Consider the following 18,732-nt stretch of genomic DNA (forward strand, 5'->3'; position numbering starts at 1 on the left):
TGGGGCCCAGCTTTGGGCACTGCTGGAAACCAGTGGTGTGCCCTGCCTAGAGGGTAAATGAGCGCCAACCCTCATCTGCCAGCACTTCATGTGCGTCCTGAAGCGTGGAGGTTTAATATTGCTTCTAAATGTTTTTATCCTGTCCAGTGCAGCTGTGGATATTCTCATCATCCACAGCCTACTACCCCCACACCCCTTTTCCCCCCACTTTCAAGTTTGAGACAGGTTTTTTGTTATTGAGGCAGTATTATTTCAATGGTAAAATCAATCATAGCTTAATAGGAATAATTTCTGTCTTAAAACAAGGTTAAAAACATGGTTTCTATTTTTTGAGGTCTATAAGTTAAAGTTGTGATGTTTCTGAAACATATTTACTTCCATATTTCTGTAATGTGCTCTGGTGTTTCCAGGTGTATGTGATTAATACAGTCCTTGGTGAGTTTGCTTGATACACCAACAGTTTCAGATTGCTCATGTCCCCCCCCCAAAAAAAAAGTTTAGAAAAATGAGTTGATTTTCTTTTATGTCTCTGTTCTTTCTTTTTTTGGTGGACTTTTGTGGAATAGATGGATTATGTGGTTTTTGTCTGATGATTCTCTAGTAACATCCATTTATCTTGTACAAGTACTCTGGCCTCAATCCTACAGATGTACACATGCATTTAATTTTAAGATTGAGTAATCTTGGCTGAAAGGTCAACATATGCATACATCTCCTCAGGATTATGCATTAATAATGTACTTGCTAGAACACACATCTGGAATCCACACTTCAATATATAGCCTATACCACATTTCTATATAATAATTAAGTTCAATCATCTGCAAATAGGGAGATGTTAGGGAAAGATTACATGATTTTTCAAGATTCTGCAAACAGTTACTGGCAAATGCAGAAGGAGAAGCTCAGTGCCTTACATCCTAAGTTGGAACTCTGTCCTTTCCTGCCTTAAATCCTAAATTAGAATTCTATTCTGCCTTTATCCACATGTCATGGTTCATTAAAATATGGACCTTTCCGAAGAGATGCCCAGCAAGGCTTGCAGAGTTGAATTTTAATCTTTGGCATATCTTTGCTTTATCTTTGCCATAATATTTAATACATTTCATCTAGTACCTAGAATGTGATTAGTTAGGTATGCAACAGGTAACTGGATGCTATGCGGGTATGTTTCTGTTGGTAGAAGCAGACAGGAATAGCAAAGAAAAACGCCCTATTTCCAGTCTCTGTTTAACTGATGTGAAAAGTAAAGCCAGGGAAAGACAGTCTGGAATTTACTTCTGAGATTTGTACTGGTTAGATGAGAGCACTCCCAGTTTTTGCTGGCCCAGGAGAGATAACAGCGAACAAACACCATACCGAAGGTAGAAACACATTTATTCTCAATGTCAATCTCAAAAATTGCAGAAAGCAAAGTAGAGGCGTGCTGCCAAAGCCTTCGGCCCCTGGCGCTGGGTTTAGGTGTACTTTGATGTGCGGAGAGGAGGTAAAGGATGTCACTGGAGAGAGGAGCCACACTGCAACCTGGAGGCTGTTCAAAACCTGCACTCTGACCCCGCTATTGCAATCAGAGGGTCCCAATATTTGCTCAGCATCAAGTCAGAGTAGGCATGAATTGGTGTTCTGGGAGTGAGACCCTCCGGCAGGCTCAGACACCCGCACTATCGCTAAACCCAAATTTCATATCCGCAGCTACTTTCTATGATTTTTACCTACTTTTTCGCGCGATTTCTAAGTACCCGTTGTAGGTGCTTATTACAAAGGCGATTGTATTTTATTTAACACCAAGTGATACGTGATTGCTCGCAGGGGACAGATGTCAGGGCAGATGTTGGAGCATCCCGCTCCCATGCCGCGTGGCTGGCTGCACGTGGGCCAGAGGCGCACCGCGCGCCTGCGGGACTGCCTGCTTCAGGCAACACCCGGTAACCGGCCGTGCACGCTGCCTACTAGTATCTTACAGCGTTTGCCACGTTAACTCGCCACTTCACAGAAGTCCTCCAAACTGCTTGACCCCAATCCCCCCGGGTTGAGCAGAACCGACCAACTTTTCGGCCGGCCCCGGCCCCCACGCAGGACCCCCGGCACCCTGCCTCCACGCACCCCACGCTGGGCGCCGGCAAAAAGCAGGGAGCCGGACCCCGCACCCCACGCAGGGCGCCCAACCCCCGGACCCCACGCCGGGCGCCGCTGCGCCTTTGTGGCCGCCCCTGCCCCGCCGCCGCTCAGCGCCTGCGTGCCGCGCCCCGCCGCGCACTCGTGACCTGCCACCGCGGCGGCGGGGCCACCGGCCGGCCCAGCGCCGATACCGCGCCGCCGCCCCGGACACCCCCCCCACCCCCACCCCCCAGGCCCCGCCACTGTTTACGTTCCGGGCACTGCGACGCCTGCGCCCCCGCTCCGCACGCAGTGCCTGAAAATGGTTCCTTAGGACTTTGCAAAGCGCATCGCCGCCGCCCCCCTTCCCTCCCCCTCCTCCCCCCCCCCCCCAAAAAAAAAAAGTGCTGGTGCAAAATTGCAAAACTTTAGAGAGACCTGGATGGCTTTTGTTTTTCCTCCTCCCCATTTGGGCCAAAAATGCAGGACAGGAACTGTTGACAATTAAGTGATGAAACTCTCCAAAAAAATGGAGGCAGAGAAAGACTCTGGAAGAAGATTGGTGTGTAGCTGGCTTCTGTCTCTTTCCTATTTGTGCCTTGTAATTGATTTTGCTTAATTGTTTGCAAAGGGAGAAATGCATGTAAAACCAGGCAGCCGAGCGCCTTAAGTTTGCAAGAGAGCAGCTTAGGCACCGGGAAGGGGGTGGAATTTAATCGAGGGGAAGGAGAGGGTGGGACGAGAATATAATTTTTTTTTTCCTGTGGGTGAGGGTTTGTGCTGCTGCGCCGCGCGTGTGCCCGGGGCTGGCTGCCGGGGCTGGTTTGCCGGGAGAGGGGTAGAACCACCGGCGGCACCCGGTGGACCGGGCACCCCCCCCCAAACCCCGCTCCACCGGGCACCTACCTTTGTGCGCGCCGCCGCGGGGCCCCACAGCAACTTCCCCGGGGGAGCGGCACCGGCCCCCGCCGGGCCTACCCCCCCCCCTCCGTCTTACATTGAGCTCGTCGCTGCCCCTCGCCCGCGGACCCCGAACCTTCCCCTTCCCCCCCCCGGCTTTCGGCGGTGGGGGCCGCACATCCCTCCCCACCGCGGTACATACGGCCAGAGCCGGTTTTTAAACCGCGGCTTCCGGTGTGACTATGGAAACACTCGGATTATGTAAATACCGAAACCTGGATGCTGTGCATCGGATTAAATGATTCACGCTCACACCACCCCCCTTCTCTTCCCCGAGAAATTATCTTGTATTCACGCGCAAAAATTAATAATAATAATAAAAATGATCCCGTTGCTAACGAGCGTTGGCTGCCGGTGTTGCAAAACGCATGGGTGAATTTTCGGCGAGTTGCGCCCGTCTCCTGCTCGCCCGCACGGCAGCTCCTGCACAGCAGCCCAAGTTTTAGTTTTTATGCAGCCAAACACCTGTTATTCCTGCCCGGTTCCGTGGGATGGAAAAGGTTGGGCATGCAGCTGTGTTGGGGCTCCGTCGGGTCCAGGTTTTGCTCACTTTCTGCTTTGCCGTCTTCATGATTTCCCCCAGAATCTGTTTATCAAATCCTTCTGCACCATCCCCACGTTTCCCTCCCCACCGACCCCCATTATTTTTTCCCCCCGCACAATGTGGCTTTGTTTTGTTGGTTGGTTTGTTTGTTTTCTAGCGATCTATCGGCAGAAGGCGATACGATGAGCACGAGGACGTCTCGGACGTGGAGGAAATTGTCAGCATCAGGAGTTTCAATCTGGAGGAGAAATTAAAGAGTAAAATGTATCACGGGGATTTCGTGCATGCCATGGACGGCAAAGGTAATTGCCGGGGGGGGGGGGGCGGCTCCGCCGCCTCCACGTGTAGCTCCGCGCCGGTTCGTATTTCGCGCCCGCGCCCCCTGCCCGGGGATCCGGTGACGCCGCCAGGCCCAGCGCGGGGTGGGGGGGCGGCTGCTGCCCCCGGGGCCCCGCAGCTCGCACCGCTGCGGGGGGGCTGCCCCGGCCCCCCCGCAGCCGGAGAGCGGCGGGGTGATGGATGGCAGCGCCTTGCGCCCCCCCCCTTCCCCCACTGCCAACGTTGCACCGGTACCGGGACCCCAAGCGCAGCACAGGGATGTGCGGGAGTTTGGTCCTGGCACGGGTCTGTGTGTGTACGCGGCAGAAACCCCTGCTTTCCCCGCCTCCTAGTGAATCCAGGACCCCTTTTGCAAGAGGATGCAATTGATGAGCCTGTTGGCCAGGCTTGGAGACTTTAAAGTCAACAACTACTTTGTGGCTTTATCATCTATTAAATTACACCGCTCCCCTCCCTGAAGTGACTTGGTTTGCTTAGGTGACAAGTTATGGAGTGGCAGGCGACCAGCTGAGCTCTGCAGCACGGCTGCCTGGCAGGAAGGAAAATGGGAAAGGTTTGCCCAGGAATCCAGCAGGCTGTGTGTGTGTTTGCCAGTCACCTTTATTTGCTGCAGCGTTGGTGAAATGGATCCCGAATCCCAGATGGCTATCACCAAAACTCGGCCTCACGAGGACCCTCTAAGCCGGCTTTCTCAGCAAAGAGGAGTTTTGCCTGTAATCCTCCTGAAATGGCTACAGCGGTGGAGCCACTAATCTAGTTTAGAAAATTTCCTTTTTTCCCCTAGGCTTAGTTTTGCATGAGCATTTTAAGCTCCTTTTAGAAAAGTTAATGTGGTGGAGAAATTAAATACCTATCTTATTTAGGAAGGTATTTGTTTAGGAGATAAGCTCAACCCTGACCCCTCTTCCTCCAAACAAAACACAAACACCTATTTTTTAGCTGGAAAATGTTAATTAAATTTCCAGAAAATTATTGCATTCTACCCTCATCTTCCAAATACTCCAGTGGTTGCCATTGCTACATGCTAACTATAGTACAATCCACAGCTTTCCGAGCTCAGCAGCTCTAAAATCTTTGGGAAGCTTTCTCTTTTCTAGGGAACTTGAAAATAAATGAGTGTCTTTTGTTATTTTGTTGTGGTCTGTGTCTGCTTTGTTCAGCCCCACAAGGGATTTAAATGCTTTGTTAGGGCATTATGAAGAAAGGATCTGCCTTCCTATTTGCTCTGTTTTTATTTTTACTATTGATTTATCTTTTCTGTAAATCCAAGAGTTGAATTGAATCTAGGCGAAACAGTGACAGTTGTTAGTAAGAATAAAAGAGTCAGTTTATATGAATACTTGAAATAGGTTGTGATATATTTATTTATAATTGTTTCCCATGTCCTTGTTTTTGTTTTTAATGATTACTCTTCTTTGATCACACACACCCCCCCCACACTCCCCTGAATGTGGGCTGGTTTTCCTCAAGGTGTGCAAGGCAGTGGTGTGATTTCTGGCTCGAATGCAGTTTGTCATAGCTACTTGTTCTCTAGTCTCTTAGGCTATGTAGCTGCCTCTGCTCCTTCCACCGGTACTATTCTTGATGTCTGTTGACTTTCTGTCTTGGATGAGTGTCCTTAAAAAATACCTGTGGTTTATTTCTCTGTTTACCCAAAGCCAATAGTTTTCATGGGAATGCCTATGAGAAACAAAGTTTTCTCTGGTACAGAAGTACTTACTTGGTAACCTTAGCTAATTGAAGTATTCATTACCCTTATTTTGAGACTAGTAGCGATAAAGTTTCTGTCATTTAAATGTTTTTGTAAATGGATAATTACAGTGCTCTGATTTGGTAGCTCTAAGTAGGAATATTATATCTCTACTTGTCGTAATTACTAACTGAATACAGCAAAGAAAAAGTTGTAAAAGCAGAGGGAAATGTGTCTGCAGGCACGGGAGCTTCGCCTCTGTTGCCCTTGTCCAGTATGGGGTTTTGTAGCAATGAAGCATCACTGACATAAGCTCGGGTCTGAGGTTCTCATGCTCTCCCAGGAAGCTTGTACATTGCTGGCTGGGTCTTGGAGAAGTTAAACTACTTGTGTGCACCTGAATTTAATATATAATGTGTATAGTGTGTTTGGCAGCGTGTAGTGTGTGTTGTAGTGCTGAAGAGGCAAACAACGTTTTCCATTTTAAGGTAGCATATGGATGCTACATAAAAGTAATTTTTTCCTGTAAGAAAGGGGGAATAGCAGAGCTATAGAAACAGTATGTGGCCAGTGCAGGAATTCCTCTTCTTTTGCTGGCAGAAGGCTTCAAATGGAGTGTGGGGTTTTGTAGGCATGGCTCACCCAAATCGCTGCCTTGTAACTTCCTCTCTAATCCCCAAATCACTGCTATTGTGTCAGACCATTGCATAAAGAAATGCCCAGGAAAGTCCAGTTCTGTGTAATCCTCACGGTGAAGCAACAAGGTGATACTGATCAGTGCTAATATAACAAATTTATGTTTAATTTTTGGGCTGATCGAGTGTTATACTGTGACTCCCCACAAAAAACTACTTTTTCACCATCTTCCTAAGCAGCAAGAGCGGTATAAGATTTCTGTGAAACAACTCCTGCAGTTACCTTTCTGATTAATTTTTTAAAAAATAAAAAAATACTTTGTTGGGAGTAACAGTAACCCTCACAAAAAGAAAATTATTTATTCACAAAATCAGGGCTTTCAGCTATATGCAGGTAATGCTCACAAGAAAACATGTTTTTTCCGAAGTAGAAATGTATAGCTTGAAGTGTATAAACTTAAACATAGAGTTTAAACTACGTTTGCCCCAGGAGTACTAGGCTGATTTGCAGTAATTTAGTTAGGATTATGTCTTAACTGTTCATTTGGTATTTCATTATAGCCTGGCTGTTTCAACTCAGACCTTAATTGACAAACTCTGACTGGATTCTATTTATGTGCATCACTGAACAGGAAAAATAGAGAGCAGCTGGGAGAGCATTGTCTGTCATTTGGTTTCCGGTTTGGACCTAAAATATGCATTCTCTTTATATTTTTCTTTAAGTGATAGTGGAGTTCTTTAGTGAGAAAAGGGGAATGGTGGGTGTTTTGGGAAAATGTAATGTGAGGTGCTAATGCCATTGTAAATGACTTTGGATTTTTTTTTTTATTCATTATTCCAACAGATTTTACTTTTGAGTATGTGCAAAGAGAAGCTCTCAGAGTTCCCCTTATCTTCAGAAATAAGGATGGACTGGGAATAAAGTAAGTTACAACCAAATCTTGATGATTAATAAATGCTTTTATAAAATAACCATTATGCTTTCCACTTGTATGTGATATTTCTTTTGAGGATGTCAAAATGTATTGCAATTAGGAAGACTGTCAGCACCCTTGAGAAGAGGAATGATTATTTTCCACTTATAAATAAGCAGATAATGAAGTCTGTAAAAGTTAAGTGCATACAGCATGGTACTACACAATGAAAAATAAGTCAGTGATGAAAGTTAGGAATAAAATTCAAAGGTTCTTGCATCCAATCCATGCTGTAATGACAGAACAACTTCCTTTCAATTTCTGACTTCTCAATTGTTCTCTGTATTACAGGTAGAATCTTTAATGGTGCCTGTCACTTTCCATTAGAACTGTATCTCTTCAGAATGTTACAGCTTTGTAAATATTTAATAATGTCTAGTTAAAATGTGGTATTATTAGAGTCTTTTTGAGGTTGCATTTTGTTAATGTCCAGTCATAAAGGATTGGTATTTTAATAAGAAAATCCTGCAAGTTTATCTGCAAAAGTAACAGTGTCTAAGAGATAAATATTAAAATTATATACTTTATCAGTCACATAATCCATAGTTTAGATAAATGTTCCTTGGTACTTTTGGAAATTAGGACTGGGTAACTGATAATATCTGAAAGACGGAAAACTAATTTTCTGAAAGTGTAATTACTTTGCTCAGTTTCAGCTGGAACACCTCAAAGTTGAGGGAACTGAGGAATCCCAATTATTTAATTAAAAAGAATCAAGCCACCCTGCTATAACTTAAGGACAGAAAGAGAAGCAGTGCTTGGGGTATTTGAGAGGCATAGGTCCTTTTACTATGAGAGTCAACAGGAGCTGCTGTGATGCTTCTCATGATGTAGTAAAATAGTTTTATAATGTTGAACTCTGAACAAGAAGTGCTTAATAGGTACTCAGTAGTAATTACAGTAATGTTTATTTTGTTGTACCATTATGTTGTACTGGGATATTTTTGTAGTTGGTTATTAAGCCCTGTATTTCTCTGCTAGTCTAGTGTCTTGTAAAAAAAAAACAATGCCACTTTATTTGTTTATGCAAAGCCTTTCCTTGATTGTATCCTAACTGTCTGATGAAAATGTGCATTTATTCTGTAGTGTTTTAGAGGATAGACAGAAAATCTACCTATTAAGTGGGAAAGGCCGTTCGCTTTTTACAGTTCCTAAACAGTTCTATGCTCCTATTTGGTGTTGTAGAAAAATAACCTAATTTTTCTGCTGTATTATCCGAGAGAAGGTGTGGTCAGGTGGAACGCATTGATCCTTAAGGTTTGTGTAGAAGAGGGGATCCAAAAGCATCTGTTTTGATGTTTCTGAAATGTACGTACAACCTTCAGTATAACCTTCATATGAAAATCTGAGAAGCAGAGAGGTCTTCCCTGTTCATAGCTTAATTATGCTTAACCTGTAGAAGCCACCTCCTTAATCTTAGCTTATGATGACTATAGTATCATCTTTCCTGATTAATCATGTTCTTGTTTATCTTCTCAGCTGAGTTTCCTTAAAGTGCCATTTTTTCTGTGTTCACTTACGACACTGTTGGCCAGCCTAGGTCCTAGAGAGCCAGTGATGTCTCTGTTGAGTGCTTCTCTGAATGTACGTTTACAATGTATGTGGATATGTAACCATCACCTGAAACTAAATAATTTTTGCTTCAGCAGGAGCTTTATTATTTACAGGAAATTCCTGCTTCCTTAAGGGTTGTGCTCGCCACTCTACTCGCCCAACTTGGCATCCCAGTTCCTTGCTTTCTCTCAGCTTCCAAATACAGCAGCTTTCCCTCCTGAAATGGTTTTCCCTGCTGTATTAGAGTCTCTATTTTCCTGACCCTCCTTTTGGCTTCTCTGCCCACCTTGGTAGGAAGGGTTTTTTTTAGCTGAAGGTTGTTGCTACTTTTTTGTTCAGTTTATTTCTTCAGGAGATGCTTCTCTTGGAGGAGTCGACTGAAGGCCGTATCTCCTGTGGAAAATCATCTGAGATAACTGCTCTCTCCATATGCATTGGTTTTAAACTGCTGCTTCTAAAGGGCAAGTGATAAAAGCTTCAATAATTTCTTCTGGAAGAAACCATCAGCTCTTCTGTGAAACTGAGGAGTGTTTAGGAGCCAGAGATACTACTGCACCTTCCTAGGAGCCAGATCTTCCTCCTGTGTATGAGGAAGTTCACAAATTCCAGCACAAGAAGAAAACTAGGGAGATGTTTCAGCTCCTGCTGTGCCAATGGTACCTGTTCAGCTTCTGCTCTGTCAGCAGAGAAGTGCGGAAGGGAGAGTTTATCTTGCAGATGCAAACATTACTGGGCTTCAGATCCTCAGCTGCAGGTGGCAGAGCATTATTGGAGGTGGATAGCAAGTACCCCAGCGTGGGACCACTGTTTCCTGGGGCTGCCTGTACCAGACAGTGGTGCCTCCAGAACTCGAGCTGCCTGAGGCGTGTAGATGTTGCACAAGACCCTTCACAAACATACCTTGTTTCTTGGTGTCTGTAACCACAAGATGTAGTATCTGTTTCTTCTTGATTGCTCATTATTCAGGATTCTGTAATGAGCAATTTCACCTTAGGCATTTCAACACTCAAATCTCAGCTCACACATCATTATTGGCTTCCCTATTGTCCCTGTGCCCAAAATCTGGAGAGCTGCCACCTGTCACTCTCCTCCACTTTCGGTTAGCTGTGTGCTTTCACTGAAGCCTCCTGCTGTGATGTTGCCTTTGGAGAGTGGTCTTTGGTCTTTCTTGATCCAAGGGTTCAGAGACTCCTCAAGCTAATGGGATCATGCAAAGAGTAATCTGGTTTTTTTGTGTCCTGTGTTGCTTTGATTTTCTTCAAGTTGTGTTTTTTTTTAGATGCACTTGCAGTCAGCCTTTCTATTCCTCTTCCTTCCTGGAAGCCACCAGTAATGATGTTTTTTAAGACCTGGAAGAAGGGGGGGCTTTGGCTGTGTACCAGCCCCTTCTATGGTTGCAGGCCACGTGTGCAGCAGGCCAGGTTATAGAGGTACTGCTTGGTTTTGCTGAGGCAAAAACCAGGACCTCGCCTCACACGCTTACATGTATGCACACAGCACAAATCCATGTGATGACCACGCCTCAAAGAAGACCATTGAAAATCAGGTACTTTTCTTTGTAAGCGTTAACAAAGCAGTTAAAGAAATAGCAGGTTTGGAACATGCGTTGGAAGTGAAGAAGTAGCAGGACTGCATGCCGCGTACCTTAATTTTCATTAGAGTTCTGCAGCAGTGGCAATTTGGATAATGCATCTTTTGAATGCTGAACTGGATTGTGAAGAGGTGGAAGAGGAGTAAATACTAATCCACAGCAAGAGTTTTGGAGTCACTTACCCAACTGTCTGTCACTCACTAATGCTTTGGGGAGTGAAGGAGGGATATGTGTTTCAGTTTGCTGTGATGAGCTTACAATAGTCTCAGGAGCCAGGCTTGACTAGCCAGCTTTTCAGTTTCCAGCTGACTGCTGGTATCATTTTAATACTATTCTGACATCTTTGCTCCTTTCTAGGGCTGTTGCCCTTTCTCCTTTTCATGAGCCATCCACACATCATGTGCAGCTTCTTCCTCTAGCTGGAATTCATTGTCAGAGAAGAGAGTAAAAATACTGAAGCTTTTTCTGTTGAGGATATTTTTGATGAATTGCTGTGCTGACAAAAGTAAGCAAATTTTATCTGTTACATGAGCATTGGATAGTTCCTGTATGGAATCAGCTGAATTCTCCATTTCAGAGATGGTTGGATGAATTGTTTTTATATTTCCGTTTTCTGCTGAATCATTGAATACTGACTGGTCTGGGGGATTGAAATACTAGAATTTGTCAATCGGTAATCTCTTGTAGAAGATTCAACATTCTAATAATTTTTATTTAAATGAGCATGACTTATTAGTTTGAAATGATGTTGTAAAGGAATTGTGCACACTTGGGCATAAATGTCACTAGAGTGAGAGAAGGCTGGAAATGTAATTTATGGGTATTTTAAATGACAGAAGTGAAATGCATGAACAAACTTTCCTATTTGGCACTCTGCAGGATAACATGATTTAATTTTATTTACATTTCTGCTTCTTATGTGTATCTGTCAAAAGTAGTTGGCGTGCAATATGAGTTTTGTGGATATGTAGATACATAAATGCTGCGTGCATTGTATTCCAGCAAGATCAAAGTAGTATTGACACCTGCCTAAGTGATCCAAAATGTTGAGAACCTTTAGTCTTACTATCCTGACATTTGCTGCTTGAATTAATGAGTGTCAGAGCCTGCCGTCTTCCATCACTAGAGCAAGACTAGACAGTTTGCCTTTGGATCCGAGTCACTTACTGATGAGACTCAGGAACCTTACGTTCCACTTCAGGCCCTGGAGGAAATTACGCTTTACTGGGTCTTTCTAGCGCTGTGGTCTCTCATTCAGAGGAGGCTGGGTGTATCATGATATGGTAGATTAGGTGATCCATGTATAGGTAGGGTGACTTTTGCGATACAGCGGTCTATAAAATATAAGATGATTTTTAGACTTCTGACGTTTTGAATAACGGATGATATGTGCTTCCACTTCTGTTTGCTGTTAAGCAGTCAGCTTGCATGTCTGTGCCTGGCAGATGCACGAAGCATAGCTGAACAGTTTGGTTACTGTGCTTGGAGGTACTCCGAAATGGCAAGGAATGAGATGAATGAGGGAAAATTATTGTAACGAAACTTCCAGAATGGCTTTCCTGTGTATTTCTGACCATTGTGAGCTGTTAGTTGTATGGCTAGAAGCAGGGATGTCCACCTCTGATCTCTTAGCAGAAGAGGAGCTGTTTTTCTCAGAGGGCTTTTTGTCTGTTTCCAGGATTGTAACTTGGGAGAGAATGCTGTTTGGAGAGATCTTGTCTCTTTTATCTGGACAGCGGTCATCTTGCATTGTGTTGTGGTTAGTCAGATATGTACGCTAGCCAGAGCTCGTCCCCGTTAGGATTGGAATAGGAGACTTCTCTAGCAAATCTTTAAATGTTTACTAAAATGCAACTTTGCACCCAGTGCACCCTAAGGTGTTTGAGTTTCTTTTCTTTTTGAGGCAACATGATTCGTATATAACAGAATGCTGAAAATCTCAAATGCAGTCAGTTATATTTTGGTGTTAAGTCACCCCACTATATATTCGTCACTTAATTTTTTAGGATATACAAAAACTTTGGAAGCATTCATAGTGGTTTTATGCAAAATGCATTTGCCTGAAAACTGCATAGCAGCGGGATTAAAACCAAACCTCTCTGCTCAGCTCTTGCATTGTTGGTATTCTGGATTTATATGCAGGAAAACAGATGAACTAACATTTACTGATTAGTATAAGGTTGGTGACATTCAAGAAAACAATTCTTTTTTTGGCCATCTTAGTGCTGTAGCAAACCAGTGAGTGTGGCAGTTCTGCTGGGTGGTGCTGGAGATGGAGAAGTACTGTCATTTATGGTCTCAACAGCCAGTAGAATGGGTTTGAATTAAAGCTGGTCCTCCCAAGGCAACCCAACTACAAAATGGGTTCTTGAACTGGAAACCTGCTGTGTTCAAGCCTGGAGTTCTTCCCTTGGTGTACTCTTTCTCTAATGTGTCGCACATCCTGAGATTGCACAGAAAACACCCAAGGATGTGCTAGGTGTGCTCTCCAAAGAGCTGAACATGCAATTGTATCGTTAGGGAGGACTAGGACTGTATTCTTCCAGTTTGAGAAATATTTATTGTCGGCTGCTGCTGGAGCTTTTGGAAAGACAGGATTTGCATGTATGCATCTGGGTTAGGGTTGTTCTCCATCTTGGCTGTTGATTTTTATTCAGATTTATACAAATGTGAAAAAGTTCTACATGTCTGACATAAAATCCAGGCAAGCTGTGTCGTTAGAAGATAAGCCTTGCATGTTCTTGTTGCCCACAAATAGTTCATCCTTCTCCTACTTCTGATTTTCTAGTGTTTGGAAAAAAAGATGAGCTCTGAATGAACCCTGAAGGTCAGTAGATTCAGGCAGTTTCATTCTGCGAGGGAGTGAATTCCAAAGCTGTGGGGCCCTCGCGGCTAAACGCAAAGATCTGAGGGTTGGCGGAGAACTAACAAAAGATATTGTCCAGCCTCCACATCCCACCAGAGGACGGTGATAAGGGTAAAAGAAAGGGGGCAAACAGAATTTTGCAAATAGTTCTCAAGATATATGCATGATAGTAGATGCATAACTTTACCTTTAGTTTACCTCTCAGTGTTTTCTTAATAGTAAAACCTATTGCTCTAAAAGCTTGCCTATGGGCTGGATTGTTCTGATTTCTAACTGAATTATGTCAAAAGTCCTTTATGACCAGAAGCAAGTTGTTTATCTTCAACCCAGGGCAGTACAAGAGGGACACAGCGCCTACCTAGCAGGTCCCACAGGGCTGTTTCTCATTACAATTCCTTAGTTTTTCTGCTATGTGAAGTGTGAAATACTGTCATTAAGATGAAGCAAATCAGCTTTAAAACCCCACTACTGTTTTTGTTTTCTTTTTCTGTCCAGTCTATGCATTGCAGAATTTTACTCTCTACCTGACATGTACAACTCACTAGATGTACTAAGGGTATTGTTTACTTACATTGAACCTAAAACATTGCCTATGTTAGAAGTGATCTTATAAATGCATCAACATTGGTGAACCAATTATGCTACCATTTAATTTAGCTCTGAATTAGCTCAAATTAAATCAAACAATTTCCCTACCCACCAAATACAGCCAGGTTGTCTTCTGCCAGACAAGAAGGCTTGGAACAGTCATTAAAATAAAGAGGCTTTAATTCATTATTTTTTGTATTTTATTTTCAAGCAGTGTGTGGTTGAAAGATGGGACTTGGAATGAGTTGGTTTTCTGCTCTATGCCTCGGTTTGTATCCACTGGCAAATGTGATAATGCTCACCTTGGGGAATATATGCGAGGTACCACCAGTTGCAAACCACTGTGAGTTGCTTGGCAGGAACAAGCTGTAAAGGTTTAGGATTTTATTGAAATTGTCCCCAACCCCCTCCTTTCCCTGCCACTCCAGTGCTGCAGAGTGCTTGAAAAGACACCTCTTCTCCTTTTCCATTACAAGTAGAGAAACTTTTGTACACTTGCCAATGCCAAGATGTTATGTATGTCATTAAAACTTGCACTGTCCACACTTCAGAGGGGCCTTGCTTGAGTCCACCTACTGCATTACAGACAAAGAGCACTATACATTTATTTCTCTTTTATTATGTTAACGAAAGTGTACCCATACTTATCTTGATGGTATTTAACATTGCTTTCTTTGCTAATTACAGAATGCCTGACCCGGATTTCACCGTCAGAGATGTGAAGCTATTAGTGGGTAAGTTATTTTGAATGCATTGGATTAACTTTATATAGAACAGAATTGCTTTGAAATACTTGTCCAGTTGTGTTTGTAGACATTTGTGATAACTCTCAGAATCTGGGAAAAGGCATGGAGAAGCGATTTGTAAATTAAAAAGGCTGGGAGAACCCTAATTAGTAGTTGTGCTGACTGGACTCTGATCTCATGCTGGATAATTGGCCATTTGAAAGAGAGGGAATGCTTTTGACTTTAACAGGTGTCCTACATACACTTTTGTGATCCTGGAAAGTGGCAGCTCTATTGATTGAGTTCCTTTTTTTTTTTTTTTTTTTTTTTTTTTTTAAAATCTGTTGTAGAGCGTCTGTCTGTAAAAGGTATGATTGGAACCATATCACCTTTTGCCTGTGCTCTCCCCACAATCTTTATCAGTGTCAGGCCAGGTCAGTGCTTTGAGGAAAGGTTGCTAAGAGAGACTGAACACGAAGCTTTGCAAACTGCCGTTTTGATAAGACATAAACCAGAGAAGTGGTGACTGTCATCATCAAATGTTTCCTAGCAATTTTTTGCAAAATAAGTTTTTTTAACTCTAAGATAAGCTATGTTTTGAGTAGGACATTATACTGTTTGTTTCTTTGAAATCTGCTTTTACTGAAGATGGATGTGTTATTTATCGTTTATCTGAAATTGTTACTGAATAGTGATACTGCACTCTGTGAAGTCGTTGCTGTGGAGCTGGCTGAGTTTCGGATGTGTTAGCTGCTGCAGTCCTTCACAGAGACTTTTAACTGCATTCTCGCTATCTAGAATTTACTGGTTTTATTTACCTGTGTTGTGGCAGGAGTTAATCTTTTAAGTCAGCCCAGCTGTGGCATTCTGAAAGATGAATTTTTGGAAATTACTCTTGAGTTTAATGGTCAATAGGAATATCAAGTCTGGAAAAGTTGTAGTTAAGAAAAAACAAGGGAGAGGAACTTATGCCTCATTTCTGCTCACTTGGGGTTATCTGTGAGAGAGGGGTTATCTCTGATAACCTTCCTTCACAAACAAAACTTGGCAATGTTGCTTGATTTATGACCATTTCTAAGTCTGGGTCAGGGGGGAAAGCCCCAAACTTCTTTGGCAGAAAATGTTAGGGAAGTGGAGTGGGAAGTGTTATTTGGTAGCATTTCTGTTGGTCAATCTGCAGTTAAATTAGGAAAAGATATGAGGGTATTTGGAAGCCCTGAATTTTATGGATTTCCTAAATACCTGCATGTGCACATTTATAGGTATGGAGTATCTCTTTTTTTCTGCAGAGGAGTCTTGTGCATAAACCTTGTAATTATCTGGACCCTGTTTGCAGTTTTCTGTGAATTTGTTCCAGAGCTGATAAAATTCCATTTCTGTCTCTGAAACTGCTAAAGTTGAGGGTCTGACTTTGAGATGTTTTGGAACAGCATAGTGTTGCATAACAACATTGTTTTTCCTGAATAACAGTCAAAGTGTGGGAGTTGCATTTCCTCGAGATTGATGTCCCTTGAAGTATTAGGGGGGTGGAGATTCCTGTGTACATGGCCAGCGAAGTGGGAGGATATTTATAAATAAAATTAGATTTATAAAACAATGGAGCAGAAATAACAATCGTAATTAACTTTGAGATTAACTTTTATGTAAAAGTATGCCGTTTCTCACAGCTGGTTCAGCAATCCAGACACCATACATCATGGGTCTTTTTTTTTCTGTGGGTTTTTTTTTGTGTTTGGACAAACTCCCTTTGGAGTCATTGTACTGAGCCTGTGATGTGGTCAAGAACATGGTCACCTGCTCTTTTTTTAATACAGTTGATGACTTCTGGCATCACAGGTGGAAACTTTGATTCAAGAGATCTAAAATATTTGGGAATTTATCTGTGAGTTATACCTGAAAAACCATGGTTCTTATGGCAAATCATTTCTGTCACTGTGCAATTTGTGCTGTATGTAAGAGCCACATCGACACTGAGAGCACACAGGGTCAATTCCTGCCTCCATGCCAAATTTCTAAATTATCTACTAATGACTTCAGGAAACACGGTGAGCCAATTTTATATTGCATATCATTGCTGATAATTTTTTCTAGTTTTAGGTTAATATATATTACGCTCATAATCTAATGCTCAGATAAAGCAGGTGAAAAGTCTTTGTTTTATTAATATCTCCTATGATTGTCCCCGCGTTTTTTTAGCAGAGGACTCAGATCCTGCCTGAACCTCCAGGCATCCGTGTTTCTGAAGTGCAGTGTTTTCAAAACTTACTTGACGCCTTTGCTGAACCTGGGAAGGGAATGATGTTTTTCAAATGTGAAATGGAATGATCATAACTCCCTGCATCTGAATGTGTGTGGGAGTGGTTATAGAGAGAACATAGCTTGAAAACAGTTGTGTTATGGGTAAACTTGTTGGGTTTTTAAGTGCTGATGGTTATAGTATGCTGGTGCTATTTAAACCTATCATTTGTTCTCTTTTCTTCTTCGAATCAGGGGAAACACATTTGTTACAGAATGTTTTAAAGAGATGGTGCTGGGTTTTCCCAAAGCACGTAAACTCCATAGAAAGTTACTGAGTGGTTGGTCTCAAATTCTTCTGAACCCATACTTTCTATTTCTAGCGTGATTGCTGTATCATCTCCATATTTGAGTACCTATAGGTCCCAAGGAAATAACAGTTGGTAGCCTAGCTTTTTTGACTCTCCCTTTGAAGACTCTAGTCTGTGGCAATAATAAGGAGGGGGAAAAAAAGGTGGGTTTTTTGATCGTCATTTGCAGTTACTTGGGCTCAAGTGTCTATTTTTTTAGTGTTTCATCAGACTTCCAAAGAAACATTGTCGTGGCTTGTTGGATCTTTTTTGTTTTCATTGTTTAAAAAAATGCAGATACCAACTGTAATTTAGTTTGGTCATGTTTATGACCTACTGTTTATGACTTGCACGTTAGTGTGCATGAACATGCACCATTGTGTAATGTGTGTGGATGAAACACCCCTCCTGTACAGTAGCTTTACTTTAAAGAACAAACACTTTAAACCGCACACTTGGAATAATGGTTGTAACTAGACTCCTACCTCTATACAAAAGATATTCTGGATACTCTTTAAACCTGTGACGGTGGATTAATTTCAGCAGTAAGAATTTGTCTGATGTCTGAAATGGCTGTGAGCCAAGAATACAAACAGAGAAGTGGAGAGGAAATGCTGGTCTGCTTAGGAACTTGAGACAACCCTTGAAAGAAGAAAAAATGTTGTAATTTAATAGCTATTAAGCTTTGTAATGTCGTGTCTAAGATAGATTTGATGGCTAATTTTGAAGGACAGAATGTCACTGTCATCTCTTCATAAGTTGATTTAAAATCTGATTGAGGGTCATTGGCTCTCTTAATGTCTCCTTAAACATCTGTCACATCTGCACTAGAAGTTTGGCAAGTGTTATTTCTGCAGGCTCCTTATTTTTCACTCTTGGCATGTCATGCTGGTGTATTGGTGGTGTTAGTATATGCATATGGACTACTTAAAAAACAAGTAAGTGCACAGCTGTAGCTAGTAAGTATTGGGGCTTTGTTTTATTCCAAAACATTTTGCACATTTGTGATTGTTGTCTTTAGATTTGCATAGTATCTTCACTTGTTTGTTTTTCTTTCTTTCATGTTCTCCTACTCCCTTTTTTTAGGGGCTCTCAGACAGAGAACTTATCCCCATTGTCCATTTCTTCTCTGTAACTAGAGTCAGCCTTCCAGCCAGTAAACTGTGTATCTCAAGGATACTCCCAGCCAGGGCTGCTGGGGAGACTCTCAGACCCCTGGTCCTTTTCCCTGGCTGCTGGCCATGTAAGTGGAAGTCACAACGGTCTCCAGAAACACTCCAGAAGTGTGGTGGGACAGCACCATAGCTATTACACATTTTTCCTCCAACTGTGTGATTCTGAGTGACTTATTGCTCATGCCCAGAAGAGGCAGCTATACAGAATAATTTATATTTTCCAGGCCTTTTGGGATGGCTTCTTCTGCCAACAGTGCTTCTGGGCCACAGCATGGAGAGGTGTCTGTCACAGATGGGCTGAAAAGAAAAAGTGTGTTTTCCCAGATAAGTCTTCTTGAATCTCCATACATACATACATACCTCTGTGAATGCTTTATGCTAATTACACTGAGGAACAAACCAAGTACCT

At 42.6% G+C, this 18,732-nt stretch overlaps 1 protein-coding gene across 8 annotated transcripts in view; it reads left to right on the top strand.

Annotated features, from left to right (window-relative positions):
- Nucleotides 1-18,732, top strand: part of KDM2B (lysine demethylase 2B) — a 125,947-nt gene that overhangs the window by 4,011 nt on the left and 103,204 nt on the right. For 2 of the 8 annotated variants that reach the window (XM_040609963.1, XM_040610018.1), the window contains exons 1-4: nucleotides 2,526-2,659; nucleotides 3,759-3,903; nucleotides 7,110-7,188; nucleotides 14,526-14,572. In XM_040609963.1, coding sequence (XP_040465897.1) covers nucleotides 2,609-2,659; nucleotides 3,759-3,903; nucleotides 7,110-7,188; nucleotides 14,526-14,572 — 322 coding nt within the window. In that variant the 5' untranslated portion in view covers nucleotides 2,526-2,608. Of the gene's footprint in view, nucleotides 1-2,525; nucleotides 2,660-3,758; nucleotides 3,904-7,109; nucleotides 7,189-14,525; nucleotides 14,573-18,732 lie in introns of those variants that run through there. The other 6 variants (XM_040609953.1, XM_040609999.1, XM_040609991.1 and 3 more) reach the window with 4 other exon arrangements.

Source organism: Falco naumanni, chromosome 1 (assembly GCF_017639655.2).
Source record: "Falco naumanni isolate bFalNau1 chromosome 1, bFalNau1.pat, whole genome shotgun sequence".
Taxonomy (NCBI): domain Eukaryota; kingdom Metazoa; phylum Chordata; class Aves; order Falconiformes; family Falconidae; genus Falco; species Falco naumanni.